This window comes from Protopterus annectens, chromosome 9.part0 (assembly GCF_019279795.1).
Source record: "Protopterus annectens isolate FY-2018-M chromosome 9.part0, PAN1.0, whole genome shotgun sequence".
Taxonomy (NCBI): domain Eukaryota; kingdom Metazoa; phylum Chordata; order Ceratodontiformes; family Protopteridae; genus Protopterus; species Protopterus annectens.
Window position 1 is genome coordinate 1,835,701,637 of NC_056743.1, and position 15,275 is coordinate 1,835,716,911.

At 38.1% G+C, this 15,275-nt stretch overlaps 1 protein-coding gene across 2 annotated transcripts in view; it reads left to right on the forward strand.

Moving 5' to 3' along the window:
- Nucleotides 1-636: 636 nt before the first annotated feature.
- Nucleotides 637-15,275, forward strand: part of LOC122812287 (basement membrane-specific heparan sulfate proteoglycan core protein-like) — a 422,530-nt gene continuing 407,891 nt past the window's right edge. For both annotated transcript variants that reach the window (XM_044084688.1, XM_044084689.1), the window contains exons 1-2: nt 637-750; nt 1,317-1,655. In XM_044084688.1, coding sequence (XP_043940623.1) covers nt 687-750; nt 1,317-1,655 — 403 coding nt within the window. In that variant the 5' untranslated portion in view covers nt 637-686. The remainder of the gene's footprint in view (nt 751-1,316; nt 1,656-15,275) is intronic.

Consider the following 15,275-nt stretch of genomic DNA (forward strand, 5'->3'; position numbering starts at 1 on the left):
CTGCACTGTTTGACCACGGAGTTCTTCACGGTAACCTGGGAGGTGTGGTGCAGGAAAAGAAAGGACATAGAAAGGAAAGGAGTTCAGGAGGAAAAACGGAAAGATACTAGTTATGCAGTTTGGGCAAACTAGCTAGACAGCTTATCTGTTTTACTGACATAACTACGTAATGCAATGTCCTATTTTTCTTTGACTTTTCTAAGTAGAAAATAAAGAGAAAGAAAAGAAATGAAATACTGTATGGAAAATTTTCTCACTGGGTCTCATGAAGGGTTGACATTTTTTTTATTTTTACTATTTTCTTATGTCTGCCGTTATTTCACTTAAAAGTAAAATTTACTGAGGTGATATTGTTTTCCATTTTCAGTAAAAGTCACAGAAAGCTGTTCTAGTTAAATAAATACATAAATAAACAAAAACTGCATAAGCTAATATAACCTGGTTTGGCCTGTATAAAATATTTATGTGAGTGAAAAGCACAACGTGTTAGTAAAGGCACAAGTCATAACAAGTAAATCCTGAGCAATCAGTTTTATTTGACATTGTTGTGGCAGGATATATAAGTTCCTTCCTCTATTTTTGTTTCTGTTTGTTTCAGCATACAGTGGTGTACTTCTCTTTAAAAAGCCGTTTTAGTCTGTTACACTGCACATTCACTTTGACATTAGTTGAAGCGTCGTTACAACATGGAGTTACAGGTGTCTGCTGTTAGCTCCACATTCCTTTTCATTACTTTATGCATGCTCAGAGGTGAGAATTGTGTCATATAACTTTGTTAACTGCCAAAACATATTACAGCAAACTGTAATGTTTTAAAATCAGGTTGTCACAATTAATATTAGTAAGATACTATTAAACTCTTGTCATTAAGCCCCAAATGATGTAAATAAAAATCTGTAATTTGTCTAATTAATTCTATTTTTATTTTGCTGATAGTTTACACTAAAGATTGATTAAAGGATACAAGTATGGTTGTTAATTAACTGAAAGATTTAATATAGTTACAACATTTGCCTAGAGTCATGTAGTATGTTTGTGGAGACTAAGAATTAGGCTTATGCCAAGAGGTTGCAGGTTATTGGCAGCATATTACATCAACCTAGTAAGTTAACCTGTTGAGAAAAGAAATATGAGAAAAGTTTGCTGAACATGCTTATTGTATGGGTCATTTATCAGGTTGCTAATTTTTAGAACATGTACAAATCATATAATTTTGATTTTGAAGCCTCATACATAATATTCAACAGTCATGTTTCACCTGTACATCTTAACCTTAACATAGGAAGGGTTCAGATCTTATTTTTTTTTTCTTTCAGGTACTAATGGACTGCTGATAAATCAGACACAATCAGTTATTGGCAGAGAAGGGGACACTGTCATAATGAACTGCACCGTGTCAAATGAAACTTTAGGACCTGTCTGTTGGTCCAAGGAGGCTAATCTTCAGAAGATCTTATACTCAGAAAAGTTTGGTGACAAATCAGACACACGAGCAACAAAAATAGTTCATGAAGGACAAGAAAGAGACACTGATTTTTCCATCAGTTTTAAAAATATTACCTTGGAAGATGCAGGGATATATTACTGTGGGATGTTTAAATCAGACAACGTGACTGTGTTTGCATCTGGATCTGGAACCCAACTTTATGTGATCCGTAAGTAAACAACTGATAGTAATGGAATTAAAATAACATAAAATAACGATGCAATATATAGCCAAACCTGGTTAGCAATTTCTGAGTGAAGAACATTTTAGTATAATTACAAAAAATCATGTTTTTTTATGAAGGTAAACTAAACAGCTATGTTCAAGTGAGAGCAAAGTGATTCTTTCAGAACAAAAACACAAATATGTGCATGCTTCAACCATCCACCATTAACATAAACCGACCTCATCATCTCTTGTCTTCTACCACCATTTCTGCATTTACTATACACTCGTACCTCTCAACCTCTGAGAGCAAAAAATCTAGACAAAGACTAAAATGATGGTGGACAAATAGGGACAGATTTTAAGTATTGCTCTTACAAACTTAGAAAGTCGATAGAATAATAGGTTTTGCATTAGCATTCATTTTTTGATGGATGCAGAGTCTTAAACTCAAATATTTCTTATTATTTAATGACTTATCATTAGCGGACCAGAGTTCCACTGTGGCGCCCCCGAAAGACACAAACAAATTTAATGGCTTCAGTCCTCAGCTATTTGTCAGAAAGGTACAGATTTTAGGAGGAACACACCAAAAATATGAGGCAAAAATCTGTACAGATGAGAGGTATGAATACACTTCTTTGTTGTCTGTATTTAATGACAAACAACGAACCTTACCTCCAACTCAAACTGCAATCTAGTTTATCCACACAACAAATATGTGAACTGTATGTATGCATATATTGCACGTGTCTAAATTTATACTCTTTTAGCTATGCATTTAATCTTAGGTTGTTTCACTCAAACATTATATTATATTTATGCAACTACATTCCTGCATCATGTTTTTGATGCCCTGTACATGTAGCTCTATAATATAGTTGTATTTCTGCTCTTTTGTATCTCCCACGCTGTGCCTGAAATGGGTCCTCAATGGATCGGGCCAGTACTATAATTAACAAATACAAATAAATAAACAATAACTGTCATTTAAGTTAAGGAAGATGGCATTTTGTATTGCAAATAGTTTTATTCAAAATTTAAACCAACTCTGCAGTTTTTTTATTTTTGAAATATAAGATTTGCGCTAATGCAAAGTCATTGACTGTTTTATAACAATTGTAAAGATGATAAACATGCTAACCATCTGCTAATGAAAATAAAAATTACATTAACTATTATTTTCCCAAGCCAAGCAAAGGAATGAGCCTGTTTTTAGAAGACATTTTTATGAAAATACATTAAATCAAGACCACTTGGTTACATTTAATTTGGCTGAATATCACAGTGAATGAAAGGTCAGTTGGTTTTATGTCTCTTTCTGATATATGTACTATAACATGAAACTTCAGCTGGAGAGTGGGTAAGGGCTTTGGTTTAGTGATTATGGCTAAAATTAGGAATAGGATTAGGTTTAAAGTTTGAGGGTGTGAGGTTGCGGTGTCCTTTGATGTGTGGTAGAATTTGCCTCCCACAAGAAATATTCTCAATAATCAAATGTTTCCCTTGCTCTGTGACTTAATGATGAATTTGTGCTTCACTTAGTGGTGCTGAATTTTGTTTTTACCTTGATGGATGGGGTCATGTTATTTGAAATAGCATTCTCTTTGGTTGAATGTTATGACTCTGCAAAGTTCAATGTGATTAATATTTTTCAACTAGAATGTTGGAAATCATAACAAGTCACTGAATCTTATAATTCACATTACATAGGTTCATAGTTTCATAAGTAGGTACTAGGCTATCTACCCAAAGGCATTTATAAGCCTAGCCAGAATGTGTTGGCTTTTGCCGCCCCCTTAGATTAATTCCCTGTGCCTCTCTCCAGCAGAGCCAATGAAGTGATCCCCGGGGTAAACTTTCTGTTTCCCATCCACTCGTCAAGGCTTCTTTTGAAGAGTGTTAGCAAGGAGCTCTGCCTAATGTAGATTGAAATCTTGTTCCAAAGCATGGGAAGTCTCTGGGAGAGGAATCTATCCCTCCAGCACATCCTATTTATTGTTGTGGTGAGGTTTATATCCCTAGAGCGTGTGGCTCGAGGGGATATGGTTTTCTTTAGGTGGAGCATGTCCATCAATTCTGGGTTGGACATGGCCTTGTATGTCAGGCAGAGATCACCTCTGAGTAGGTGGTATGCAACCGAGTACAGCTGGAGTTTCTTCAGTCGAGCTTCATAGGGCATCTCTTTGAGGCCAGTGATCCTCTTGGTGAGGTACTTCTGTGGTCTTTCCAGCTGTTGCAGGTGTCTTGTAAGGTACATCCCAAATGGGGCGCTGTACTCTATAATACAATACAATAATTAAAATAATGTACAACATAGTTTTGTACACTGCAAAGCACTTTGTTTTCAAGATGTGCTGTGTCAGAAATAAAATGCTTTGCATCATTTAACATTTGTCAGCTAAGACACTACTGCAACTGTACCATGATTATTGTGGCTGTGGAAGAGGTGCTGGCTTCGTGCCATATAGATTTTAGCCCTGATTGCTTTCTAGGCATTGTGGCACTAGATCTGGGCATGAGTATAGGGGGAGACAGACAGGAAAAGTTGGGAAAGAGAAATTAGTTAGCTTCATTCTTCCTGTGAGATGGGTTGGTGCTAGTCTCATCATATCAGAATAATGTTAAGACCTCACCTCAGGTGTGAGTACCATTGACAGAATGTGTGACCTGGGGTTCAAGCCCAGCCACAGACTATACAACACTCTGGAAAAGACTTTTAATCTTTTGGAAACCTGCACCCCCACCCCCCCAGTATAACCATTGCAAGCATTGCTTGCTAAGAGGAAAGCATATGGTGTTTCTACAACTCCCTCCCCATTGGACAATGGCAATGATCCCTTGCTCACCTATTCCTCACATTGTTCGCAGTTATGAAGAAAGGAGGAATGACTGACCCAATGGGAGACAACAACTGACTGATGGTTGCAGAGGGACAGGGACCAAAAATAAAACTTAAATAAATAAATAAATAAAGACAGATGTGATGCAGTCATCACTAAACTTTATTTCCCTTGTGGAATGCTTGAGGGGTTTTCAAAAGAAGGACTATAGAATGTGGCTGCACACGGGCAAATTCATATAGAAGCTATATAAAATAATGTGCACATCAAATATTCATCCATTTTTCAAACCACTCGTCCTATTGATGGTCACAGCAGTTGCACACTAAGCATGGCAGAACAAAGTTCCTAAGCATGGCAGAACAAAGTTCAAGCTTCCTAATGCAACCAATCGAGTTGCTTTCTCATAAAAACTAAACCCACTCTATTGCCTTTTAGCTCTGTAACTAACAGACATCACCAGCAAATAAAAAAAAACAAACAATCAACTAATCCTATAAGACTTAATATTCCTGCATCTACTTCAATAACACTTTTCCACTGAACTCAGTAACTCTAACTGATCACTTCCTTCCTTTTATACCGTACTTGACCACCACCCTCATGTTCTATTTTATAGTCACCTTTCCTAATCCACTCATCTATTTATACCATCTCTGTTAACTATCACGTGCCTTTAATTTCTGATGTCTCATGAACAAGCTCAATTACTGTTTTCATTCCTCTTTCCTGTATACTATTCTCTGCCACTTAACTTATAGCATAATAACACATGCCTATATTATAATGATATTCACGTTATCAGTAATGTCTACCTTCCGATTCCTTCTCGGTAATCCCACATCTGAACACAGTCCACTGCTTATGCACCACCTGCTGTCCCCTAATCAAACTCCTCTTAACGACCCGACCATCTGTACATACTGCAATATAGCTCCAAACGTCTACTCTTTCTTTTATACATAAATATCTGAACTGCTCATACACCCTACGCAAAACCAAACTGCAAGCAGGATTAAATACCAAAATGTTGACTGCAAAATTGATATATGCAACAAATGTCTGCCAATATGATGACAGTCACTCTAATTCAGGTCCATCTGCGTTGACGTTGAACACAAATTGCTCATCCAGTACAACCCAGTCCACAACTCGGCAAGCACCCTCAAACAGTATTGTGTGCTAAAACTAAACTGCATCTCAACAACCTTTTGCTAACGATACTGGCTTGAAAGTAGTCAATATCAATATCCATGGCATTTGAAATAAACTGGCAGAATGCCATGACTGGATAAGCCTCCATTCGCTTGATATATTAGAAACCACTGAAACTTGACTGAAACCAAACATTAAAGATAGAGATACTATTCTCCCACCAACATATAATATAATCAGAGCTAAAAGAATAAAGAAACATGGTGGTGGTGGTGTTATTATCTATTCTGTCAGGACATTACACACTAACGACATACTATCTCATGATTTATTAAAACCAAACTCCTCATCACTTGCCTTAAACTTAATGAATAAAAAATCTTGTATCCAATTGCTCTCTACATTCGTCCTGGACAAAATAACACTGCAACTGAACAGATCTTATCCTGGGCATCAACTACTATCCCCCATGAGACTGTAATTCTAGGGTCTCTAAATATTCATTAGAAGCCTTTCACTACTGAATTCCTCCAAACCACTATAAACTTCTAGGAATTTACTCAGCTTATTAACACCCCAACAAGATACAACAAACAAAGTAATAAAGAGTATGTATTAGACTTGATACTTCCATCCCTACTAATTTTTTATCCTCCAGGCCCCTTCTACATTCAGTTAGGGATCACTGTCCAACATGCAGTAGCAGACTAAACATCTATACACCCAAGCCTCATAGTTAGAACATGGTACACAACCTGTCAAGTTTTAATCCAAAACCTTTATATTCATATTACAAAGTTCTACTCTGAAAACACTCCCTATTGATAATGCTATTGCAAAATGCAGTACCGTGTTTCTCAGCATACTTAATGAAGAGGCCCCTATCAGACGAAAAAGAGTCAAAGCTAACCATGCCCCATGCCTAAATAGATCAACCAAAGAACTCATGCATCTGGGGGGATGTAGCTTGGAAACCCTGGACTCAACACAAAACACAGCAAAATCTCCAAGCCTACAAATACCTCCACAACCTTACTAAAAACAAAATTAAACCTGACAAAAAAACTATACTAGACCTCACTCCAGGACACATATCAAAACAATTCAAAGTTTTTTTCATCATCAGTTCAGCATTTTGTTATCTCCTATAAAGAAACACCAGCCCAGTCCATCACTTAATAGCAGCCCATCAGAGACTGCATCACAATTTAACTCGTACTTCACTGATACTATAACCACTTTAAAAAAATAAACAATTCCTCCACTAACTCATCTACTTATCAGCAAGCAAGCAACCACACTGCTACCCTCATGCTACAAACCTTAGCATCCTACTGTATAAAAAATACAAAAACCTGAAACCTGCTACTCTTACTCCAGACAACATTCCCTGCGAGTATCTCAAATTGGCTGCATACATTATAGCCTACCCTGAGTCCATATTAATAAACATATCCATCAGTCAGTCGATTGCCTCACCCCTTTAGAAAAAAAATCATACATTTTCCTACTACATAGGGGTGAAAACTCGACTCATGTCTCAAATTTAGGCCAATTACAATAAAATGTGTCCACAGACATCTTCTCTAGCACCTCCTTGGCCATCAGTTTCTAACTCCTACTCAACATGGCTTTTGGCCAGGACTCAGTACCATCACTGGTCCTCTGAACCTTGTCAATCCCATTAAGCAAGCAAGAAACAATGGTATCCTGGTTTCTGCCTTATTTCTGAAGTTAAGAAAAGTCATTGATAATGTCTATCATCCCAAATTATTACATCCATCTCCTGTCAGCCTCTTACTCCCAACCATACAATGGTTTGATAGATAAGTGTTGGACCAACAACCACATGTCAAATGGCAAAGTGCATATTCAGCTTTCCAAATGATCCCTTTTGGAGTCCTCCAAGGATCTAATCAGGGTCCCCTGCTTCTTAATATTTTCATTAATAACATCCGTACTGCATCCAAACATTTCTTACCTCTCTTTGACACTCCACGTCTCCTCTCAATTCATCTCTAGTACTAGCAGCAGGAAATAATACACATATAATGGTATTTCTTTCATGACCACCTTTTCATATTAGTACAACATGTAATCACTACTAGATCTTCCACTCCATTTCTGCTGTGCTATTCCACATTCCCAAACCTCCATACTACAGGTATTGCAACTCACTAACAAATTCAACGTTCATTTTAGTCTCTCTCCATCAGTACAATCCCTGATATTTCTGTCAATATTTATCATTTTTGTATAATTATTTTTACAGTTATTATTTGTAAGTATGCAATGCTGTGATTGTTTTCAATCTGTGTACTTGTATAACCATTGTAACTGTGCATTTAATGTCACAAATTATGGATTTAGGTTGTATTTGTAGTCTCAGTGTAGCTTTTCTTATGAGACCCACAAATACAAAAAAAAAAAAATTAATGTCCAGTAAACTGCCACAAATATTGAAACTGACTGCAGTTATAGTAATGTGTTAAAGCCCCTCTGCAGCTCCAAATGTGTTAGACTGCACACTGACACTCCTGCAGTTTATACGTACTAATGTGAGTTCAGTGCATACCTCTCAACTTCTTAGAACAAGAAATCTCGACAAAGCCACCAATAATGGGGGACAAAGGCCCAAAAATATGGACACTTTTTAAATATTGCTCTTACCAACTTATAAAATTCATAGAATAACAGGTTTTACATTAGCATGAATTTTCTGAAGGGCATGGAACTCAAATGTCTATCATTATTTTCAGACTTCAGTCCTCAATTATTTGTCAGTGATTTGCCAGAAAAACACAATTTTATGAGAAATGGACCAAAAATATGAGGAAAAAATCTGGACATTCTGCAAAAATCTGTACAGTTGAGAGGTATATGTGCATGGTACTGAGGGTAGCACCCTGAGATACAGTAACCTTGGATTTACATTATCTTTAACACACTCACACTTTCAGTTTCACTCCTCTGAACACCACAGTTATAAGCCTTGGAATTTCAACAGGAACCACAGAATTCCCTGTCTCAATTAGCAGACTCCCACTCATCCTGTGACCCCCCCAGGCATTCCCAGGCAAGCTGAGAGATGAAATCCACTAACATATCCCTTGTCTGCCCCATGATCTCCAGACATACAAGACCAGGAGATAGCCTTACAAAGTATGACAATGAAGTGCTTTTCATTAATTAGAAATAATAGTAAAGCATTAGAATATCTGAAACTCAAACAAAACATTTATATGTGTTTAGACGTATTACTCATAGTTTGGAGATATGGTTATTTCAGAAATACAGATTTCACTTTCTGACGTTTGTCAGAATTACTGTATGTTTAGACAACATTTCACTATCTTAGACTCTTACTCGTGTTTTCAAAATCAGATTTCAGAATATTAGAAAATAAAAGAGTTATTCAACTGCTAAACAATTCACATCACAGGGCTAATTAAAAGTTAATTTTTTGAAGCAATCCTTTTTTGGCTTTACAGCATTTCAGTTACTGTAAATCCATGATAGCCTGACTCTGTGGTGCATACGGATGGAGCCCTGACCGTGAGGCAAGTGACTGGGGTGTGATTAATGTCCTGGGCAACAGAGGAGCCAGAGAAGGGAGGAGATGAGTGAAGGGGGGGGGTGCAGTCTGTTTTCCTCTCCCGGAGGGGTGACATGATGGTGGGTGCTCAAACAGCACACTAGTGTGTGATTTGCCAAGTGAAGAATGGGGATATTACCAGCTAGTGCATGAGGACAGGAGGGCGGAGCTTCTGCATGGTGCCATCCTTTGTAGAAGTGATAGATAACCAGCATGGTCAGCTCATGGCACACCTCCTTCCTTCATGAACCAAGCACGTGCAGGGGAAGTAGGGTCATCAAGGAAAATATTTCAAATCATTCCCAACTGCTGCCCAAATAATGGTCCTCCCAGTCAACCTTCACCCTGGTAATATGTAATGAATGGGCTGTTTAACCAGGAAGGGGAATCTGATTGGCATACAGCAGGTGCAAAATCCTCACAAAAATAAAATACAGTGGCATATTACACATGGGGATGGAGTGTCACTTCAACAGTGATAATTATCTAGAGCCAATGCTCACACCACCAGGTGACTAGACCTCCTGCTTTGTGGATGGATGGATGGATGGATGGATGGATGGATGGATGGATGGATGGATGGATGGATGGATGGATGGATGGATACATTGCACATACACTAATATGAATGCATGTCTTAATCTGTTACTCTGCAGTATGGTGTGCTGTACCTATTACTACCTTGCGGTTCTAAAATTGGTCAGCAGATGGCAGTAATGTGCAATGTGATTCAACGTAATTTTGTACAGCTTCATAGATGTCACCAATGATTCTGGTTAGCTACGAATAGAAAGAACAAGTTCAGGATACATTTTCATTGGGATTCAGAATGCTGGTACATAGAATGTGAGTATGCCACACACTACTTGGTACAGACAGATACTGGCTTGATAAAACAGCTTCCACTTGCTGTACTGGAAGCAGCACATATGCCAGCTAGTATGAAGCATTGACAGCTGAGCATTTGCTGACAGAAACTCACCACTTTTTTGAGAAGTTTCTAGACCCAGACATGCAAGGAAGTAACCTAGGGTGCTGAGTAAGAGCCACTTGTAAGGGTCTCCATATAGGAGCCCAGTGATTTTTTTTTTTTTATGTGACTGTAGCTATGCAGCATCATGCACTTAAAGTAGCTGCATATCCAATAGAATGCTGGAACAGATCATCCAGTTATATAACTGCCCCTCCTCCTGATCACCTGCTGTTCAATAAGCTGCGATGCATGTGAGTCACACTGTCCAACAATGACATTTACAGCAGAAACAAGTGTAGCGTTCATTTGGCGGGGAGGGGGTATTGCATTTAAGCTGCTGTGGTCACTGAAAGAAGCACACCACTAGGAAGGATAACAAGATAAAGTTGATTCATGAACTATATTTGGGATGAGTGTTAACATTATTATATCTACATTCTGCAATATGAATGTCTTAAGTGTCTGATGTTCCCACAGTATATGTTGGTGACTGTTCTGATTATGCATGTTAGATTCCAGCCAGGTCTTTTGGGGATAATAATGTAAAATACAGGCACTATGATCAATGACAATGAGCTTGTGGGGTATGAAGAAAATATGTCTGTAACTAAGGTGGGGTAAAGGGGTCAGCTGCCCTGACCAGATGCTTTTGGGGACCCCAATTAGCAGATGTCAGTGGTGGAGGAATGCAGAAACAGAATTAATTTTATGAAGCCAGGAGAAGCTTGCAGCTTCAAAAATAAATGCTGACACTGAATCTGCAGTTATGTTACATGTTCTGTGTGTGATAATTTAACTATAGCATGGTGCTTGTTCTATTTGTAACAACAGTTTGTTATAGTTTCAGTTCAGAGTAGTAGAGATTATTTTTACGCTCATCAATTTCAAAGTTAAGGAGGATTGCACAGGGCACCAGCAGATGGACTAGTAACGGTTCTGGTTGTGATAAAGAGCAGATAAACATTGAGCGGTTCTGATCACCAGTGTCACAGCCAACAGTACTACACGAAGTACAAAACAAAGGAGTACAGGAAAAGTCAGAGATAGAAAAGATAAGCAAGGAGAGGAAGGAACAGAACAGGCACAAGAGCAAAGAACAAGATATCAGAGAACGTTTATCAGGTTGCAAGACAAAAATACAAAGATAAACAATATAAGCCATCAGACATTATTCAAAAGGAACACCTGTAACAGTCTGTCTACGCGTTCAGAGAACATTAAAACCAGATGGAATTAGTACTTTGAGCAGCATCTGAATGAACAAAACACATAAAAAGTTGCAGTGCCCTTTCCCAGCCTATGATGAATAAAGAAAAAGACATACCTCTCTACCTCTTAGTGCAAAAAAATCTGGACAAAGCCTGAAATAATAGGGGAGCAAAGGCCCAAAAATAGGGTTGAGTTTAAATATTGCACTTATAAATTTAGAAAGTTCCTAGAACAGCAGGATTTGTATTAGCATGTATTTTCTGAAGGATATGAAATCTGAAAGTCAAATGAATGTCATTATTCTGTGACTTTAATCATTGGTGAATTGCCAGAAAACCACAAATGTTATAAGGAACAGAACAAAAATAGGGGGTTAAAAATCCTGACATTCTGTGAAAATCTGGACAGTTGAGAGGTGTAGACTCCACCCTAGAAGAAGTAAGAACAGCGCTACGAAAAATGAGGTCAGCAAAAGCAGGGGACACAAATGAAGTCAGAGAAGACATAATCAAACTGTTGAGTGAGTTAAGGAGGATATGGTAACTGTCGGAAATCATCATGGTATGGAGAGAAAAACATATCCGAGATGGCTGAAAAATAAGCATTTTAGTGCTAAGCAATAAGGGTACATTCACAACTGTGGGCAGTACGGAATTATCAAACTCCTGTTATACCACTTGACAGTGCTAGAGAGTATGATTGACAAACACATATGCAAAACTAGATGAGCTTCAAGATTCAAGATGAGCAGTTTGTATTCAGATCACTATGAGGCACAACTGACATATTTGCCATGAGCCAGATAGTGAAGAAGAAGAAGAAGAAGAAGAAGCAGCTGGAGATTGGGAAAGAGTCCACTCTGGCATTCATAGACTTGCAAAAGCATATGACAAGATCCCAGGGCAGTCCATTGATGGTCTAAAGTCCTAGAAACATCAGTTGAATTAGTGCAGGCTACTGTGTGTGTGCCTTCTGTGGAAAGTTGAGCACTGGGCTGGCAACTCAACACTGTAAAACTCCACTACCAATCATTCTGTGGACCATTGTTCCACTGTAGTGATCTCTAATGGGAAAAGCTGAAAGAAGAAGCTGTAAAGGAAGCCACTGACAGAAGTGCAAACAGTGCTCAGAGTGACAGAGGGGTTGCCATGGAGGTGGATGTGCATCATTCTTCAGCAAACAGGTCAGGGGAAACAGAGCAGCAAAGCCACAAAATACAGGTGATGTGGCACTGCAAGAAAACTATGAATATGAACTTCAGCAAATGATAAGAGATTGGAATGCAAAAGTGAAATGACCCAAGATGAAACTGAGTCAGACAAGGCAGATGTCATAGCAGCAAACGGGGAAATCAGAAGAAGTTGAAATCTGACACAGAAGGGAAAATGAATGGAACAGGTTAAATGCCCAAGCTATCTGGGTAGGGTGGTTGAAGAGAAGGGACGTTTGATTGAGGAGGTCAGAGATAGAATCACTAATGTTGCAGCCAACTAGCAAACATTGTCAGTAGTGATAGCATGTGATAGAAGAATGACTGAGAAGCTGAAAAGTAAGTTTACTAAACAGTGGTAGAACCAGTGCATCTGTATGGTACAGAAAACTGGGCACTGTAGACAGAGCAGTTGAAGAAATTTCAGATGATGGAGAAGTGCGTCAGATGGGTGGTCTGAAGCACACTGTGAGGCAGATGAAAAAAATGAGGACATTACAAAAGACAGAAGCCAAAGTAGCCCCAATTGCAGAGAAGGGTAAGTAGAATAAAATATTACTATAGTTCGGTCATGTGGGCAGGAAAACAAAAGATGATCTGGTGAAGAAGATATGGGAGAGACAGGAAGAAGGCAAGAGGAAAGAAGGCTGTCTAGCTAAGAGATGGATGGATGGATGGATGGATGGATGGATGGATGGATGGATGGATGGATGGATGGATGGATGAATTGTGTGAAAGAAAACCTGTGATAGACAGGTATGAGTGTTGGAGAAGGTAACAAAATAGAACTGAATCAAGAGAGGTGGCAACAGCTGAGTCAACATCCTAATCCTGTGTATAAAATGGGAAAAAGGAGTTGATGATAATTATGAGGATGATAATGGTGATCATGACACGAATCATGACATCAGTGATACAGTTTTGAGTAGCAGGCTGTTAGGAGAAGAAGTGCTTCTCTAATTGTGAATTCCAATGAATATCTATGCCACCTTGTACTTGTAAGTTTTCAGTTCTTTGTAACACAGTATGAACTGGCTCATAGCTGGCGAACAAACAAATACATGTATTCTCCTAACTGTTACAGTGTTTATCCATCTATCTATCTGTCCATCCAGCCATTTTATAAATGACTTTCCCTGGTTTGTATAGCTACGCTAGTCTTGCATAACCTCAGCAGCAGCTTATTCTGTGTGATTCTAAGGCACAATTTAAGATTATTGACTGGGCAATATGGAGTAGGCCCAACTTCTGAATGGATTGACAGCAGATAAAAATTATACCGACATTTTAATGTGTTCCAGTAAGGAAGGGGACACAGCAAGTACTTTTTCAGCCTCTACTACTTGTATCAAACTGTTTAAGCAGATTTTTGTTAATATTAAAGACTTAAGAACTAATATTTGGCACTTGTGGATGCTTAAAGGGGTCTATATCATATTATCAAACTTTTAATAGTTCGAATCACTAAAGATCGAAAATTAGTGATCCAACTATTAAAAGTCTGAATTGCTATTAAAAGTATTTTAAGTGAAAAAAAGAAAATCTAAAGGGTGTAAGCAGGGAGGCAAGCCCTCCTGCACCCCTCGCATCCCCCCGCTACTTAAATATACCAACTCCGAGATCGCACTTCAGTGCAATACAGTGCGGAAACAGAAGATTTCCATTTCCTACACTGTAGCGGGATCTCAGAGTTGGAATATTTATAGAGTGGGAGCTGTAGGGGGTGCAGGGGGTCTTGCCCTCCACTTACACCCTTTAGTTTTTTTTTTTTTGTTTAAAAATTCTTTTAATAACAATTCGGACTTTTAATAGTTCAATCACTAGTGTTCGATCTTTAGTAATTCAAGCTATTAAAAGTTTGATAATATGATATAGACCCATTTAAAGCATATTATATGAGAGGTTTTTGTCCTGGAGGTCTCTGAGTTCACTTGCAACCCTTTGTGAAAGGGTTGAATGATCAACTATTAGGGACCGGCAAGAGGCACAACAATCTGCCTCAGTGCTTTTTGTTAAGATCTTATTGGCTTTGAATGAGAGGAAAATAGATAGTTTGGTGGATAGATTTAGGCAGCTGTGTGAGGCTCTTAAAAATTAAAAAAAACAGGATGAATATGTGAAACAACTGGATTTATTAACTAAAAATCTGGCAGATGTGGAGAAGGAAATAAAGACATGTATGCCTAGGAAGTTAGTTAGAGACTCTAGGGACTATCAAAATAGCAAACAGTTTGATAGTCAAAAGGGGGTTAAGCTTATCAATAATAAGGAGCACTCTTCTAAGAGAAGAAAATCTATTTTAAAATGGGAGGATGGTACCCTTGAATCTTTAGCTAATGATTTATCCTCAGCCACTGAAATGGATTTAAAGAGTCTTTCTTTGTCTCTCGCTGCTAAGAAGAAATCCACTGTTGCCCCTTTAGGCCAGTTAGATGAGCCGGAAGAAAACATTGTGGTAGGATAATCCACTTTAGAGACATTATTACAGCTGATGATGTCCAAATTAATTATTTTAATGTTCATAACATTTTTTCTTTGTCTTTATCTTGTGTGGAAACTGGATTACTAAATAAAGGTTTATGTTTTATTCCATGTTATTTAGTACCAGAAGATGTTTTTGCAAGAGATATTGTTTCATT